Genomic DNA, 18789 nt, shown 5'->3' with positions numbered 1-18789 from the left:
TTTCTCGAATTACCAGACATGCAGAAACGAAAGACCTACTATTTCTAACTCAGGATTAGGGTAACTTCAAAATAGGATGGTTTGGTCAGCGTTTTTTTTCGGCCATGTTTTGAAATTCTTCTAAAATGCCTGATTCTTACATAGACTGGCACTTTACAGTTTATTTTAGTTATGTCCCTTGATTATGTAAAAGTTGGATTTATGCTCTGTAAATTCAGTTCAGTAAAAAGATGCAATGTTCCAAAAAGAAAATATAAATATATGTATGTTTGTATGTATATTATATAATTTTTATAAATAATAAATGTTTGCTTTTTCAATGTAAGTCAATGGCAGTATTTTATTTTTGATATCATGAAATATATGATTTTTTGCATGAACTGATATGATTTATTATATTATTGTTTAGAATTTTAAAATAAACAAAAATATTTCACAATTTCCCTGAAGTTTAGCTAAAGCTTTGTGCTGTTTGATTGATGGATGGTGGATGGCTGTTTATTGTCCAGTGGCAAGTTAAATGCATATTCATGCCAAGAACATGTTAATGGGATATAAATATGAACCCTGCATTGTACTAGACCGACACGCTGAGCCAGATTTTTAGTGCTAGTTCTAAAGGTAACAGTCTGGATCAAGATATGTTACCTTACCGTGACACATGACTCCTAGCCGACCAGTCATTGATCTTAATCCTTAATACCTTGTGCTTAGCAGAGAAGCAGTGAATATCAAAATTAAAGTCTTTGGTTTGCATGCTACCACGAGACTGCTGAAATGGTTTTGTGCTGTTTGAATAATTATACACAATAATCAATAAAATAATGTTTCTTTGTAGGATAAATCTAAATGTGCCTGTCAGCAACTAACTGTAGATGCCACAGCTGTCAGTTCATCTGGCAAACCTAATCCTAACGCTGGTCTAGAGCACAGACGTCTTAAAGAACCTCTTATAACCGGGTAAGGTTTTATAGCTTGTTATTGTTTTAGCTATTTTCAAATACTGGTGGGAATAAAAACATTGACATTAAAAATTTCAGTTTGTTTTTATTAAAAAATGGGGGTATTAAGTTTTACCCTTGTATGTCTGTTACGTCTGTATGTCCCAAAATTGGTTTCTGTTCTCTAACTTTAGTTTGCTTCAACCAAATGTTAGGAAACTTATACACAATGCTTATTATCACAAAACACAGATCAAGTATGAATTTGGGTAGCGTTACTTTTACTGTTTTTGAGTTATGTCCCTTTATAATGTTATATGCATGCGGGGGCATCATCTGTGTACCATGGACACATTCCCTATTTATTTAAATTTAATGTAGAACTCTTGTTGAACTCATGAGGATCAAAATTATAGCTCAGTTCCTATCATAAATTCTTTTTCAGTTGCAGTTTTAACAGTGTGATTTCATTTTAAAATACTTTTAAATTAAAATTTAGAATGGAAACAGGAAATGTGTCAAAGAGACAACAACCCTACCAACAAGCAGATAACAGCCATAGAGGTGGGCTTCCCTTCTGATTTTAATTGACTTCCTGCTTTATCTCAAAAGTTTTACTGTGCATTTGGCCTGAAAAGCTTGAGATTTCTTATTAGTATTTCTTAGAAACTGTCTTGCCACTATAAGTTTCTTACCACCAGGTTTGATTCAAGTAGGTTTTACTGTAGAAATTTAAATGATGATTGTATTTTTCAGGGTGTTTGAGTGCAATGCCAGCTGTTCCTGTGATCAACGTTGTATCAACAGAGTTGTACAGAACGGCCTCCAAGTCAGACTACAAGTGTTCAAAACAGAGAAAAAGTAATCAAATATTTTTCATTCAATTTGCGTCAAAGGTGTTTGTATATTAATTGGGTTTATTCTTTTCTGACACTCCCCCTTTTCCCATTTTTGAAGATAAAGCAGTTTTGTTGTCGAGCCTGCGACTTTTGTTGCAGAAAGCTCGACATAGGGATAGTGATCCGGCGGCGGCGGCGGAGTTAGCTAACTTCTTAAAAGCTTTATATTTTAGAAGGTGGAAGATCTGGATGCTTCATACTTTGTATACGGATGCCTAATGTTACGAAATTTCCGTCAGTCACATGTCCAATGTCCTTGACCTCATTTTCATGGTTCAGTAACTACTTGAAAAAAAAAGTGAAGATTTTTTGTAATGTTAAATTCTCTCTTATTATAAGTAATAGGATAACCATATTTGGTATGTGCGTATCTTGCAAGGTTCTCATGCCCGTCAGACAGTTTTCACTTGACCTCGACCTCATTTCATGGATCAGTGAACAAGGTTAAGTTTTGGTGGTCAAGTCCATATCTCAGATACTATAAGCAATAGGTCTAGTATATTCGGTGTATGGAAGGACTGTAAGGTGTACATGTCCAACTGGCAGGTGTCATCTGACCTTGACCTCATTTTCATGGTTCAGTGGTTATAGTTAAGTTTTTGTGTTTTGGTCTGTTTTTCTTATACTGTATGCAATAGGTCTACTATATTTGGTTAATGGAATGATTGTAAGGTGTACATGTCTAGCTGGCATGTGTCATCTGACCTTGACCTCATTTTCATGGTTCATTGGTCAAAGTTAAGTTTTTGAGTTTTGGTCTTTTTTTCTAATACTATATGCAATAGTTCAACTATATTTGGTGTATGGAAATATTTTATGATCTATATGTCAGTCACACAGGTTTTATTTGACCTTGACCTCATTTTCAAGGTTCATTGCTCAGTGTTAAGTTTTTGTGTTTTGGTCTGTTTTTCTTAAACTATAAGCAATAGGTCAACTATATTTGTTGTATGGAAGAATTGTTAGCTGTTTTCATGGTTCATTGGTCAATGTTTAGTTTACTTGGTTAATGTTAAGTTTATGTGACAGTTGTAATAAAGCTTTATATTTAGGACTATCAACATACAATCAATGATCAGTTAAGAAGGCCAGACATTTCAGCGTGTGCACTCTTGTTAATGTAAACAATAGTTGAATATGAATACATATTAAAAGAGGACTGATCATTATGAAGATAGATTTAAACCACTGAACTGCTTGATAGTATTACAAACAGTAAATCAGTTTTATGTCATCATAGAGATTTGTTCACGCATAGATCAAGTGATTAGTTTTGAAAAAGCTACACCTGATTTTTTTTCTCTAATTATTAATCAGTCTTGATTTCTTAAGTTCTGTTATAAATGAATTCTGATTAGTATTGAAGAACATAGTTCAGATGAATACTTTTACATGAACTGTAATAGAATATACCATTTGTATCCTGTATTTTATACTTAATAATGGACTTAACTTATGCACAGATGAACATTCAACCTGATATACCTGTTTCAAAATGGTTTGGTCTGTTATGGATTAAACCATTTTTGCCCAGATTTACCTGTTGAATAATATGATAGCCTAGACCTATATTGTGATATCCCATTTCTAACTGGATGTCCCTATTACTGTTTCAGAAAAACTGTTTTGGGTCAAACCATTTACTAGATTTATCAGGGGATATCTGTTTAGTAATGGACTAGTCTAATATGAGAAAGACATTTACAATTTTTAAATGTACTTGGATTAATATAAATCTAGCAATTTTCAGTCCTCTAAGTTCAACTGAACAAGACAAATGTGAAATAAAATGTAACATATTCAGTCGTATGTAACCATAAGAAATGGTTTGGACTTATGTAATAAACCATATCCATCCTTTAGGGCTATTCCATTAAAATGTATGTGGGAGGGTAGGAAGGGACTTTCAAAATATCCCTACAACCAAGAACCATTTTTTAGATAATTTTGCATAATGGTAATAGACGCATACTGAAAAAAGACCCATGACCCACATTCAATAATTAAACTTCCCTTCCTACCAGGGCTTCAAAATTATTTTTAGCCAGCCGGACATTTTATATATTATCCCGATTTTAATCCCTTAAGACTAAATAAACAAAAGGCAATTATGGTATTCAGTTGCTGAGTTGGCCATCCCAATGATTGACATTAAAAAAAAAACGATATTAAACTTTCTTTGATTCAAATTCGAAGTTCTGACGTAAACTGTTAAATTGGCAGTGCATCATTCGAAGTGTGCAACATCAGCGTACTTATATCTGCCTTAGACTCTTTATTTGTGCAAAATAACGTTGTCAAAAACTTAACATTCGTTAAAATCTTATACCGGATGTTATCTTGACAATGGTAAAACATGGACCAGAGACGGATACGTAAATTCCGTGTACGTTTGCAAAGCATGAATGAGTGTACGTAGCTCTTTCTACGTTATTTCTTCAAGAAAATATTCGAAATAAACGTGAGATAAAGGTATCAATGACAATTTAAGCATTTTTTGAAGAAATTAGGATGCATAATTAAATTTCACACCTGCGCACATGCGCACATGTGTACTATTTCAAACAGAGACATGTCTCTGGTTCAAACAACGTGGTTATGACGATTTTTCATTTTCACCTTTTTAATTTTTTCATCAAATCATATTTGTAAACGTATTTCTGATAATTTAAATCTTTTTGACTAAATTAATTAGATGCAAACCCCTGAAATGTAAGAAAATAACTTTGAATAGACAGATCAATGTCCGGTTCAAAATAGTTTACCTGTCACCTGAACAGGTAAATTTCAGCTGTTCGACAGCTAATTAGCCTTGATTAAAATGAGAAGGTATTAAAGTAGGGGTTGTTTTGATAGTACTTAATGATCATGTCACTTTTATGACCGGAAATGTGTGGCTGCTAAAGGCAAAAGGTTGGGTCAAAAAGATCGCGAATTATGTTAAAATGACCGTCTCTTAAGAAAGCCTTGAAAACTAAAAAGTAGATGACCGTTTCATGCTTTGCCCAGCCGGACTTTTACCGGACATTATACAAATGTCCGGAATATATGACCGTTTTGGAAGCCTTGCTTCCTACCCTCCCACAGACATTTTAATGGAATAGCCCTTAAAGCAAAAGTTTAAAGGATATTGTTTTTGCAGAGTTACTAGTTGTTTGGGATCAATATATCATTAGTCACATTTCTCATATACTTTAAATTCAGAAATTATTGCAAGGTTTATATTAATGCGAATAATGTGACTGGGTGTATAGTATCGCAATAATAAGTAATAATGTACTGGAAAATAAGTATTCAGACAAAGTGGGAGTAACATCTGGAGTACCCCAAGGAAGTGTACTTGGACCTGTCCTTTTCCTTATCTTCATCAATGACATCACTGATGATATACAGTCAACAATCCGTCTGTTTGCTGATGATTGCACCATCTACCGGCCAATTAGAACTACCAAAGATCAAGCCATCCTTCAAAAAGATCTGACTACACTGACGAAATGGGAACAGAAATGGAAAATGGAATTTAATGTCAGCAAATGCAACGTGATGCACCTAACAAGATCTAAAACCCCCATAAAAGAACCCTATTACATGCATGGGAAACAACTAGAAGCAGTCACAGACACGAAATACTTGGGAATTACCATCAAAGACGACCTTAGCTGGAACCTACACATAAACAACATTGTAGCCAGTGCAAACCAAGCACAAGGGATGCTCAGCAGAAACATCAAAAAAGCTCCACAACAAACAAAAACCAATTCTGTCAATGCACTTATAAGACCAAGAGTGGAATATAGCGCAGCCATATGGGATCCCTATACACAAGAAAATATTGACAAAATAGAGCAGGTACAAAGAAGAGCAGCTCGCTATATTTTCAATGACTACAGTAACGAATCGAGTGTCACAAGCATGATAAGCAAGCTTAACTGGATACCTCTCTACCAACGAAGAGTGAACATCAGATTATGCCTATTTTACAAAATTGTAAATGGACTAGTAACAATTCCAACAGATACTTACCTAATTCCACTAAATAGAACATCAAGACACTACAATACCATGGCATACACCATCTTCAGCCCAAGACATGATTACTACAAATTCTCATTCTTTCCAAGAACAGTAATAGCCTGGAATAAATTACCGGAATCGACAGTGAAAGCTCCCACTATCGAAGCTTTCAAGACACTAGTTACCTAGATGATGGAATGTTTTTATCCTGCGCCAACTGTACAGCATGCACCGTATTTTCTTTTTTGATCTTTGATCTTTTATTGTAAATAGACATTACCAACACCTACGTAACGCACAAGTATTGAGTACTCATTATTGAGTTTAACTACTATATCAAAGAAGAAGAAGAAGAATAAGAACTCTCATTCTGATATTAAACTGAAAAATAGACCTGTATGCAGATCTTTTTGAAATCGAAAAAATCGCAATAAATAAACATTCTTGAAAAATCACAATAATAATTGCACGCAATAATTTCTGAATTTACAGTACATTTTCATGTCAGCAAGTAAGATATTTTTATGAAATATTTTAATTTATATAAAATAAATCGAATAGCATCATGGGTCCAATCATAATCCTTACATAGTTACCTTTCAAAAAACTATATCACACAATTACTCAGAGGTTTATCTGATTACTTTGAGAATATGTCCTTTTTTGGAAATTAAAAAAAAAATTAGTAGATTAAACCGGTAATGTTTAAAATTAAAAGTTCTAAATGATTTTGAAATTAGTTAGAATGAGTCAACCTTGAGGCATGCTAGGAAAATCATCTTACTTCACCCCCATATCAAAGATGCCAAGCATTTCAATGCATGAATGTACAGTTATGTAGTTACAGAAAACACATGTCAGTATGTCTTTCTTTTAAACATCAGATGATGTTGGTAATTAGGAATAAGAAGATGTGGTATGAGTGCCAATGAGACAACTCTCCATCCAAGTCGCAATATGTAAAAAGTAAACAATTATCGGTCAAAGTACGGCCTTTTTGTATCGCTTAACAAAGTCAAAAAGGAGAGACATGCTGCTTCATCATGGCACGTCAACAATTTGTGAAAACCTTTTGATGAGGTCAGTTTGAAGGGAACCACTTATATTGAATCTATGTTATTCAACATTGGCATTTTACTATCAAAATTACATACAAGTAAGACATATTCTTGTGTTAACAGTTTATATAGAAAATTTTACTGTTTTTTGGGCTATTACCAATATGACACCTCTTTAACGCTTTCATGATAGGCCTTTGTCTTCTAGTGTTATTTGTTTTTTGTCTCATTGAAGTATACCACATACATGTATCTCTTTTTTTTTCGTCTTCAAAACATCTGATTGGATGAGATGAGACATGCAATAAGTCTCCCACAGCAGCAGAAAGTGAGCATGTCAGAAGGCTCCCACTGTAGTAGAAAGTGAGCATGTCAGAAGGCTTCCACTGTAGTAGAAAGTGAGCATGTCAGAAGGCTTCCACTGTAGTAGAAAGTGAGCATGTCAGAAGGCTTCCACTGTAGTAGAAAGTGAGCATGTCAGAAGGCTCCCACTGTAGTAGAAAGTGAGCATGTCAGAAGGCTCCCACTGTAGTAGAAAGTGAGCATGTCAGAAGGCTTCCACTGTAGTAGAAAGTGAGCATGTCAGAAGGCTTCCACTGTAGTAGAAAGTGAGCATGACAGAAGGCTCCCACAGTAGAAGAAAGTGAGCATGTCAGAAGGCTTCCACTGTAGTAGAAAGTGAGCATGTCAGAAGGCTTCCACTGTAGTAGAAAGTGAACATGACAGAAGGCTCCCACAGTAGTAGAAAGTGAGCATGTCAGAAGGCTCCCACTGTAGAAAGTTGTCTTATAAAAACAAATTTGGTCAAAATACTTAGATAAAGGGTGACTGATTCAGACTACTTTGAGACATTAGTTATATTATGATTTTTGTCTCGCCTTGACAGAGTCAAAAAGCGAGACATAGGTATGCTGTTTCCAGCGGCGGCGGCGGAGTCAACAATGTATTAGTTTGTGATTAGGTCTAGTTTATGGTGAACCACAAGTGGTAGGTCAATCATATTTGATATGCAGTTGTATAAACATTGGCACATCTCATTTCCATGGAGATTATTTGGCCCTGCCCCCTCAGTCATGGTCTATTGACTTTGAAACTTTTGCTTATTTTACATATATTAGTTTGTGATTAGGTCAGTTTATGGGGAACCACTAGTGGTAGGTCAATGATATTTGGTATTCAGTTGTATAAGCATTAGCACATCTCATTTCCATGTAGAATATTTGGCCCTGCCCCCTCAGTCATGCTTAGTTTACATGACTTTTTTGTATTAGTTTGTGATTAGATCAGTTTAAGATGAACTTCTAATGTTAAGTCAATGATATTTGGTATGCAAATTTATTGGCATTTGCAAGTATTGTTTCCATGGAAATTATATAGCCCCACCCCCTCTTTATGGTTCATTGACTTTGAAACGTTTACATAGTTTACAAGTTAATGTTTGTGTTAAGGTTTGTTTAAAGGAAACAACTTATAATAAGTCAATGGTATTTGGAATGCAGTTGTATTAGCATTGGCACATCTCATTTACATGGAGATTGTTATGCCATGTACCTCAGTCATGGATCATTGACTTTGAATATTTGGATAACTTATGTAAGTTGTTAAAGTATTGCTATTTTAATTTCAACATTTGCATAATCAAAATTACAAAAAGGCGAGACATATCTCTGTGATAACAGTTTATTCAAATAAGATTTTATTTTGTACTTTTTCAGAAGCTGGGGTCTCCATTGTTTGGATAATTATTTTGTACTTTTTCAGAGGCTGGTTGTCTTCGTTGTTTGGATGACTATTTTATTTTGTACTTTTTCAGAGGCTGGGGTCTCCGTTGTTTGGATGACTTGGCAAAAGGAAACTTTATATGTATTTATGCAGGTCAGCTGCTAACAGAACAAGGTGCTAATGAGGTTAGTTTTATCACTTTGTTTACTTAAGATGAGTGCATGTACTGATTTTGTGTCATTGATGGATACCCCATATCCTTTTTTTCAATAAATAGAGAGAAAAACGACGTAAAGAGGTCTCTGAACACAATAGCTCCAAAGGATCTTTCGTTATTTGAATCCATATTAGTTATGTGTTTCAGCGGCAAACATTCTAACAAATTCTGCCTCTGAAGAAGGTCTGTGAAGGACCAGAACCAGTCAGACTATGATTCATCACCAGCCCCTGTTAGTTGTGTGTTTTGGCATTCCATACTTTTCACTTTGTTAACTTTACATTTATTCTACTGACAACTTATGAGAGAACCTCTTTGATTTATTAATGACAATGCACAAAAAGGATAACAGAAATTTATACAAAATATTTGATAAAAATATGTGATAGTACATGTACAACAGATCAAGTAGATTGATTGATTGGTGTTTAATGCCATTTTCAGCACTATTTTGCAATATCATGGTGGCAAGTTTTTATAGGTGGAGGAAGCTGGAGTGTCCTGAGAGAACCACCAACCTTCAGTAGGAAAACTAACAATCCTAGTCAATTAAGTTTGGAGTCAAATGCACCTGCCAAATTCAGGATTCAAACTCACAACCTCAGTGTTGACAGGCTAGTGATACTGTAGTTCGACTACTTATACCACTCGGCCACTGATACCTCTCTAAAAACAGATGTACAAATAAAGACAAACAACACATGGTTTAGATAGCCTGACTTTGAACAAGCAAAAATGTGGTTGGAATAAACATGCATGCAAGCCCCTCTTTAGCCTTTCCACACCATATGTCATTAAAACTGAAACACATTATAAAAAGCCTGCACGTACAGTGAGCCCCCAAAAAGATGACCCTACCTTTGAACAAAGATATAAAAGACAGCACTTAATTTGGAATGCAAGGTAAAATGTGCTGTCTACTACACATATATATGCATTAATATGTATTAAAAAGTGGAAACATCTGTATAGAAGCAAATGTGAAACTATTTAAAACAGCATTAATTTCAGGCAAAATAGATTCATTGGCATCAGTTAATAGATTTGGTCTTATTCTGATTGAACATTACAGTGTTATCAGTGTACAGCAAAATTTAAAGATGAGAAATACATGAAAACAACTATTGTTCTTCATTGAGGGGCGTAAAGGGGGGGGTATCTGCACGGAAGAACGGGAAATAAAATTGCCATTTCACGATGAATGAACAATTAAAATTTCTTGCACGTTGATCTTTTTACCGATTTCACAAAACACGGTGAATAACGAACCTTTTTCACGGCTGCACGTGAAATAAAAATGGCAAAACATGTTGCACGAAAATAACCTTTACCACCCTCTTCATTCTGTCAAGGTCAAAAGTTTTGCATGGAATCAGTATTGTTTTATTTTTCGAATTTGTTTTCTATTATTATATCTTGACCACTGACACTTATTGATAGCTTTCAGAAATGTTGGTCAGAAAAATGCAAAATTTTATAGACATATAATGATTAAGAAATATTGGGTAGATGTACATGAATCAAAGATCTGAAGCTTTTGCATGGTATACAAAGATGGATAAAACACTTGCTATATATATAAAGGGATTAGCCAGGATCAAAAGTCTGGTGTGTAAGACCACATCAGTTATGTATAGTACATGTTTAATGCCAATTATTACATGCATATCTGGAGGAGAACATAAACACACAATAGAAATAATGATCAGAATACTGTCAATTATTGTGTGCATTATTACTGTAATTGTTGAACAATCTACACATATGACAGTTTAAGGAGGTACCAAACACCTTGACTAAAATTAATTTGGCTCGTTTAATTTTTCATAAAATTTTGACAAAATATTTACTTTGACCCTTTGACAAAAATATAAAAATTTCAAAAAACTTGAACCACACACTTTATCGGAAAAATTTCATTGGATATATAGCAGTTTGACAAACACTAATTTTGATCATTGAGAAGCTTAATATTTCCTTAACAATAGAATGTGATTAAAACGTTCAGCTGATTTTTACAGAGTTATCTCCCTGTAGTGAAAATGTGAGTTTTTATTTTTTTGACACCAATATTGTCGCATTAAAATAATCAACACAATAATTTCTGAATTTTCAATATTACAATTCTTTTTATATTTCTATTTTAGGATGGACAGCAGTTTGGTGATGAATATTTAGCTGAATTAGATTACATAGAAGTGGTAGAGAGACAGAAAGAAGGTTATGAAAGTGATGTCGACATGGATGAAGGACTTGGTGATGGGAGCGATGAAGAGGAAGAAGTTGATGATAGTGATGATGAAGGGGCCAATCTATCCAATAATGACTCGGACAGGTAAGTAACAAAATTCAACAGAAGATCTATATATGTATATTATACTATTATTGACTTTTGATGAGGTTGATCAATCATTATATCAACTGAAATCAAAAGTCAACAATTGTTTTATTATATGACTTTTTATCATTCTCCAATTTTCTAGTATTTGCTTTAGATACTTTTAAAACTGCTCCCTGTTTTCACCAAAAACAAGAAGTAAAAAAAACAAAACGGGAATACACATGACGTCATAAAGCTATGTCAATGACGTTGCCTTGGAATATCTAAATTTAGGTACACGGACGCTGTTACAAATCTCATATTAACCTCTTGTGATTTTTTCTGCAGTCAATATAATGTTTTATCAAAGAGGATTTCCTATGCTTTTAGCCAATGAGAAAACCAAAAATATATAGTCATATAATAAAAACAGATATGGTATGATTGCCAATAAGACAAATATCAACCAAAGTCCAAATGATAGGGATGCAAGCAACAATAGGTCAATGTTCAGCCTTCAACAATGAGCAATCATAGATTTTGAAGAACACCTTCAGTGTCCTTATATCTTACTAATTTTTATGCCCCCGCCGTAGCGGAGGGGGCATTAAGTTTTACCCTTGTCCGTCTGTACGTACGTACGTACGTCCCAAAATTGGTTTCCGTTCTCTAACTTTAGTTTGCCTCAACCAAATGTTATGAAACTTATACACAATGGTTATTACCACAAAACACAGATCAAGTTTGAATTTTGGTGGCGTCACTTTTACCGTTCTAGAGTTATGCCCCTTTACAAATGGAAAAATTGCTGAATTTTTCGTTTCCGTTCTCTAACTTTAGTTTGCCTCAACCAAATGTTATGAAACTTATATACAATGCTTATTACCACAAAACACAGATCAAGTTTGAATTTTGGTGGCGTCACTTTTACCGTTCAAGAGTTATGCTCCTTTACAAATGGAAAAATTCAGCTTTTCGTTTCCGTTCTCTTTTTTTAGTTTGCCTCAACCAAATGTTATGAAACTTATACACAATGCTTATTACCACAAAACACAGATCAAGTTTGAATTTTGGTGGCGTCACTTTAACCGTTCTAGAGTTATGCACCTTTAGAAATGGAAAAATTGCAAAATTTTTATTTTCTTCTAAATGTCAAGTTATTTTTTAAATTGGAGTTATCTTCCTTTGTCCATGATTATAGTTGAATCAACTACAATCAATGCTTTATACAATGCAATGTTTAATATTGACTTCCACTGATAAAACACAGATCAAGTTGAATTTGGGTAATGTCACTTTAACCATTATTGAGTTATGCCCCTTTATAAATCGAAAGATTGCAAAATCTTTAGTTTCCATTCTGTAACTTAGGTTTGCCCCAACCAAACATTTTGAAACCTATACACAATATTCATTACCACAAAACTAAGATCAAGTACAAATTTTTTGTTTCCGTTTTCTAACTTTAGTTTGCCTCGACCAAATGTTATGAAACTTATACACAATGCTTATTACTACGTAATACAGATTAAGTACGAAATTTGGTGGCAACGCTTTTACCATTCTTGAGTTATGTTCCTTTATAAACATAAAAATTGCTGAATTTTTCGTTTACGTTCTCTAACTTTAGTTTGTCTCAACAAAATGTTATAAAACTAATACACAACCGTTCTAGAGTTGTGCGTGTTTACAAATAGAAAAATTGCTGAATTTTTAGTTTCTGTTCTCTACTTAAGTTAGCCTCAACCAAATGTTATGAGACTTACACACAATGCTTATTACCACAAAACTCAGATCAAGTTCAAATTTGGGTAGCGTCACTTTTATCGTTCTTCAGTTATGTCCATTTATAACTATATGACATGCAAGCTGGGGCATCATCTGTGTCCACATGTGGACACTATCCACATTTATATTTTAATTTAAAATTTTAAACAATGATATTCCCACAATGCTACATTTTTTAATTGCACTTTTACACATCCTATCATTCATTGTGGTAAGGTGGTAGTGATTTTAACAACCTGCATGTACTGTAAATTCAGAAACTATTGCATGCATTTGTTATTGCAATTTTTGCAGAATGGACAAAAATGTGAGATTAATTATTGCGATTTATGGAAAAGCTGCATACAGATATATCTGATAGATATCAGAATGCAAGTCATATTATTGCAATTCTCAACTGGTCGCATTATTCACAATAATAAAACCTCACAATAGTTTCTGAATTTACAGTAATCTTAAGAAAGGGTTTATCACGGTCTAAGATACTTACAGATATTATTCGTTTGATACCAATTTTCGTGTTTTTGTCTCGCCTTGACGGAGTCAAAAAGCGAGACATAGGTATGCTGTTTCCGGCGGCAGCGGCGGCGGCGGCGTCAACAATGTATTACTTTGTGATTAGGTCTAGTTCATGGTGAACCACTAGTGGTAGGTCAATGATATTTGGTATGCAGTTGTATTAGCATTGGCACATCTCATTACCATGGAGATTATTTGACCCCGCCCCCTCAGTCAAGGTCTATTGACTTTGAAACTTTGCTTTGTTTACATGTATTAGTTTGTGATTAGGTCTAGTTCATGGTGAACCACTAGTGGTAGGTCAATGATATTTGGTATGCAGTTGTATTAGCATTGGCACATCTCATTACCATGGAGATTATTTGGCCCCGCCCCCTCAGTCAAGGTCTATTGACTTTGAAACTTTGCTTTGTTTACATGTATTAGTTTGTGATTAGGTCAGTTTATTGGGAACCACTAGTGGTAGGTCAATGATATTTGGTATGCAGTTGTATTAGCATTGGCACATCTCATTACCATGGAGATTATTTGGCCCCGCCCCCTCAGTCAAGGTCTATTGACTTTGAAACTTTGCTTTGTTTACATGTATTAGTTTGTGATTAGGTCAGTTTATTGGGAACCACTAGTGGTAGGTCAATGATATTTGGTATGCAGTTGTATTAGCATTGGCACATCTCATTTCCATGGAGAATATTTGGCCCGCCCCCTCAGTCATGGTCTATTGACTTTGAAACTTTTGCTTAGATTACATATATTAGTTTGTGATTAGATCAGTTTAAGATGAACCGCTTATGTTAAGTCAATGATATTTGGTATGCAAATGTATTGGCATTTGCAAGTCTCGTTTCCATGGATTATATAGCCCAACCCCCTCATCATGGTTCATTGATTTTGAAACTTTTACATAGTTTACAAGTCAATGTTTGTGTTTAGGTTTGTTGAAAGGGAACGACTTATGATAAGTCTATGGTAAATGGTATGCAGTTGTATTACCATTGGCACATCTCATTTTCATGGAGATTGTTTTGCCATGTACCTTCAGTCATGGTTCATTGACTTTGAATATTTGCACAACTTGCATGTTAAAGTATTGCTATTTTAATTTCAACATTTGCATTATCAAAAGTACAAAAAGGCGACACATATCTCTGGGTTAACAGTTTATTCTTGAGTACAAATTTAAATGCTCAACGATTTACAAGTGTTCCTATAAGAATATATGCAGACTTTGGTCAAACCATGAAATAAAATATCCATGAAAATGCAATTTTTCCACAATCCATGAAAATTGGTACCCATGGAAATAAATGAATCCACAGTAGTTTTTTATACAAACTACAAAAGAATGTACGTATAATAGTAGTATTATTGGTAGGTTAATGACTGTATAAACTCAGCTGATTGCCACATTAACTGAGTAAAAGAACTAGGTAAAAATGACTTTTATTACATTTATTCCAATTAAATGCACTAAAATATGTCTAGGCAAGAATATTACATCAACACAGAGTTCTCAAAAAGTAGTGGTCTGAAGGTTTTGACCATCAATTGTCTGCCTGCTTGTGATGTCATAGCACAGGTTTATACAGACATAAATGTTTTGGTTACTTCTCAGGATGCATCTATATATGAAATAAAATAAAATGGAATTATTCTTGTTATTGACCTTTTAGATATGCTTCTGCCTTTCAATGACCTCAAAATTCTTACCAACAAATTTTATTCCTTACAAATAAGGAAATCATTTGCTGACAGATTTTAAATGTACAATGATTTTCATGTTCTATTTTAGCGATTTTTCTGGTGATGATTATAAGAATACTGGACAATCTGGCACAGTTTTAACGACAAGGTAAATTATATATTATAAGAAGTAAAATAACAAAAATATCGAACTCCAAGGAATATTCAAAACTGAAAGTCCCTTATCAAATGGCAAAATTATTTTACTGATAAAGCATCATTATTTTAAGGAATTTCACATGTGTGCATATTTACCATTTTATGAATTGCAATGAGTTACATCATTTATCTGGGTTTTGTTCTCTTTTTTACATTGATTTTTCAGCTGTATCCCACTTTTGAACTGGTCTCCAGTTTTTGTTGACTATGACAGTCACATTTCAATTATAATGCAGATCCTGTGTCTAAGTTTAGCTGACAAGGATATGAAAACACTCCCTTCTACTTTCTGTCTAAAGAACTTTAGGGATCCTCTGGTTTTGTAGGTTTAATACACACCATCAAAAATTTGAAGGCTGAAATTTCATTGGCTGATGTAATAATAACCAGAACAGAAAGTAAACCAGTGTTATCAGATCCTCGTAAGCAAAGCTTGGACACATGATATGTATTTTAATCAGATTGTGACATTCATATTGTTATTTGATGCTTGTTATTTGACTTTTCCAAAAAAATCATGTATTGGGGGAGGGAGGACATCAATTTTTTTATATCCAACACCCATAGTTTTTGTCTCCTCGAAGAAAAAAAGCGAGACATAGGTATGATGTTTCTGACAGCTGCGGCAGCCTGGTCTTCCAACAATTTGTTTAAGTTTGTGATTAGGTCAGTAAACCACTAAAAGTAAATCAATGGTATTTGGTATGCAGTTGTATATGTATTGTCACATCTCATTTCCATGGAGATTATTTGGCCCTGCCCCCTCAGTCATGGTCTATTGACTTTGAAATGTTTGCATAGTTTACATGTTAGAGTTTGTTATTTGGTCAGTTTAAGGGGAACCACTTATGATATGTCAATTATATTTGGTATGCAGTTGTATAAGAATTGGCATATCTTATTTCCAGGGAAGTTATTAGGCACTATACCTTCAGTCATGGTTTTTTGTGGATGTGAAATTAATTTCGCGAAAGCGAGGAATAGCGATCCTAAATTCTATCAGCGGCGTCAACATTTAGGTTCAGTCTGTGGTTAAAGTTTTTTGATACTTCAATAACTTTGTCAAACCTACATGGAATTTTATGAAATTTGGACAGAAGCTTGATTATGACCAAAATACAGTATCCAGAGCAAAATTTTGAAAATATTTAAATTTATTTTTCCGTATTTAACTAATAAATGGACTTAATTTTTTTATACAGTTAACATTCAGATTTAGTCTGAGGTTAAAGTTTTTCAGTCATCAATTACTTTGTCAAACCTTCATGGAATTTTATGAAATTTGGACAGAATCTTGTTTATGACCAGAAGACAGTATCCAGATCAAAATTTTTATTTATTTTCATTTTTAACCGTATTTACAAAGGAAAAATCGGTTATTGATTTGGGGATGTACAGCGGGTGGCTTCCAAACAGTGTCCGTTCATTAACATGAAAATACTTTGACGAAATATTTTCAAATTTAGATATGTTGTTTCCTGTGACTAAATGAAGGTCAAGTTCAATTTTCACGATTTTAGCTTTGCTCGTTGTTGAGTTGTAGACCTTTCAGTAGCGAAAAGTGATTCTAAGAGCTTTGTCCGTGCAATAACTTGAAAACACTTTGACGAAATCTTTTCAAATTTAGATATGTTGTTTCCTGTGACTAAATGAAGGTCAAGTTCAATTTTCACGATTTTAGCTTTTATCATTGATAAGATATAGACCTTAATGGAGCGAAAAGTCATACTTAGTTTATACAACAGAAAATAGGATTTCCAGTTTATATGATTGTATCTGTTCAATTGATTTTAGTCAGGAGTTGTCAAAAATTTCTTTATAACTATTTTATTTAAGTCATGTGTGTTTTGAAGGTAGATGTCACAATTGTTATGTGGTATTTTATTTTTGTTGTGTGTGTGTTAATGTTTAATTTTTACTTGATCCTGTTTGGGGGTCCAGATTTGCTAATATCATTTTCATGCAGGAAAATCCGGTTTGCTGTCACTCTGACAGCCTCTTGTTTCGTATTTTACTGATAAATGGACTTAGTTTTTTTACAGTTAACAAGTAGATACAGTCTTAGGTTAAAGTTTGTTACACATCAATTACTTTGTCAAACCTTATTAGAGTTTTATGAAACTTTGGCAGAAGCTTTTTAATGATTAAGAGATAATGTCTGAAGCAGACCTTTGAAAATATATTTTTTTCATTTTTAGACTTTTTCTGATAGATGGACTTCAAATAGCATTTAAATTCTGTATTTTACCAATAAACAAACTCACTTTTTAAGTCAACATTACACTTTTACACTGAAAGCACCAATCGCAGGCGAGACACAGGGTTCTGAGAAACCCCCTACAATTTTTTTACTTTCAGTCTTTGAATATTTTGCATATTTTACAGGTTTAAAAATAGCTATTTTATTTTCAACATTTGCATTTTACTATCAAAATTACAAAGAGGCAAGACATATCTGTGTGTCAACAGTTTATTACTTTTATTTGTAACAACATTGTATTTGCTTCTACCCCTTTTTTACCAGCAGAAAAATATCATATGGTTTCCAACCCTCCCATACATTTTTTTCCTTGAATAGCCGTAACCAAAATGTAAACTTTGGTCCTTTAAATTTCTTTTAAAACAAAATCATGTATTTTAACCTCCCTCCCTCAAGGAATAAAACCCACAGTGAAATTGATTCATTTCAATATCTTTATTGATATTACTGAAATAAAAATAAAAAATCCATATCAAAATATTATTTTATGAACATACCTCATAACAATAAGCATTTTTCTCTTGATTTGAATATTGGTGCACACTGTTTATTGCCAGAAATGACATATCCTTTTATTGAAGTTGCAATGAAATTCACCTTTTATTTCAGAATATATCACGGGTAAAATTTTATTGGAATGGTTAAAACTGTCTAAACTGAATTTCCATCTTTGTCGAGCCTCCAACTTCTGTCGCAGAAAGCATGACATAGGGATAGTGATCTGGTGGTGGCAGCAGCATTAACTTATAACTTCAAACTTAGTTCAAAGCTTAATATTTCAGAAGGTGCAAGACCTTGATGTTATGAAGTTCCCGTCTATCAAATGTCCATTGTCTTTGACCTCATTTTCATTAGAACTTGAAAAAAAAGATTTTTTGTAATGTTAATTTCTCTCTTATTATGAGTAATAGGATACCTATGTGTGGTATATGCATACCTTGCAAGATCCTTATGCATGTCAGACACTTTTCACTTGACCTCTACCTCATTTCATGGACCTGTGAACAAGGTTAAGTTTTTTGTGGTCAAGTCTATATCTCAGATACTACAGGCAATAGGAATACTATATTTAGTGTATGGAATGATTGTAAGGTGTACATGTCCAACTGGTAGTTGTCATCTGAGCTTGACTCATTTTCATAGTTCAGT

At 33.7% G+C, this 18789-nt stretch overlaps 1 protein-coding gene across 2 annotated transcripts in view; it reads left to right on the top strand.

Annotated features, from left to right (window-relative positions):
* The window catches only part of LOC127706473 (histone-lysine N-methyltransferase SETDB1-like), a 95358-nt gene that overhangs the window by 50840 nt on the left and 25729 nt on the right, over positions 1-18789 (top strand). For both annotated transcript variants that reach the window (XM_052211120.1, XM_052211118.1), the window contains exons 22-26: positions 839-960; positions 1698-1802; positions 8726-8819; positions 10999-11186; positions 15271-15330. In XM_052211120.1, the coding sequence (XP_052067080.1) occupies positions 839-960; positions 1698-1802; positions 8726-8819; positions 10999-11186; positions 15271-15330 (569 nt within the window). The remainder of the gene's footprint in view (positions 1-838; positions 961-1697; positions 1803-8725; positions 8820-10998; positions 11187-15270; positions 15331-18789) is intronic.

Source organism: Mytilus californianus, unplaced genomic scaffold (assembly GCF_021869535.1).
Source record: "Mytilus californianus isolate M0D057914Y unplaced genomic scaffold, xbMytCali1.0.p SCAF_6, whole genome shotgun sequence".
Lineage (NCBI taxonomy): Eukaryota > Metazoa > Mollusca > Bivalvia > Mytilida > Mytilidae > Mytilus > Mytilus californianus.
Note: the sequence above shows the minus strand (reverse complement) of the source record. Positions and strands in the feature narration are given on the sequence as shown.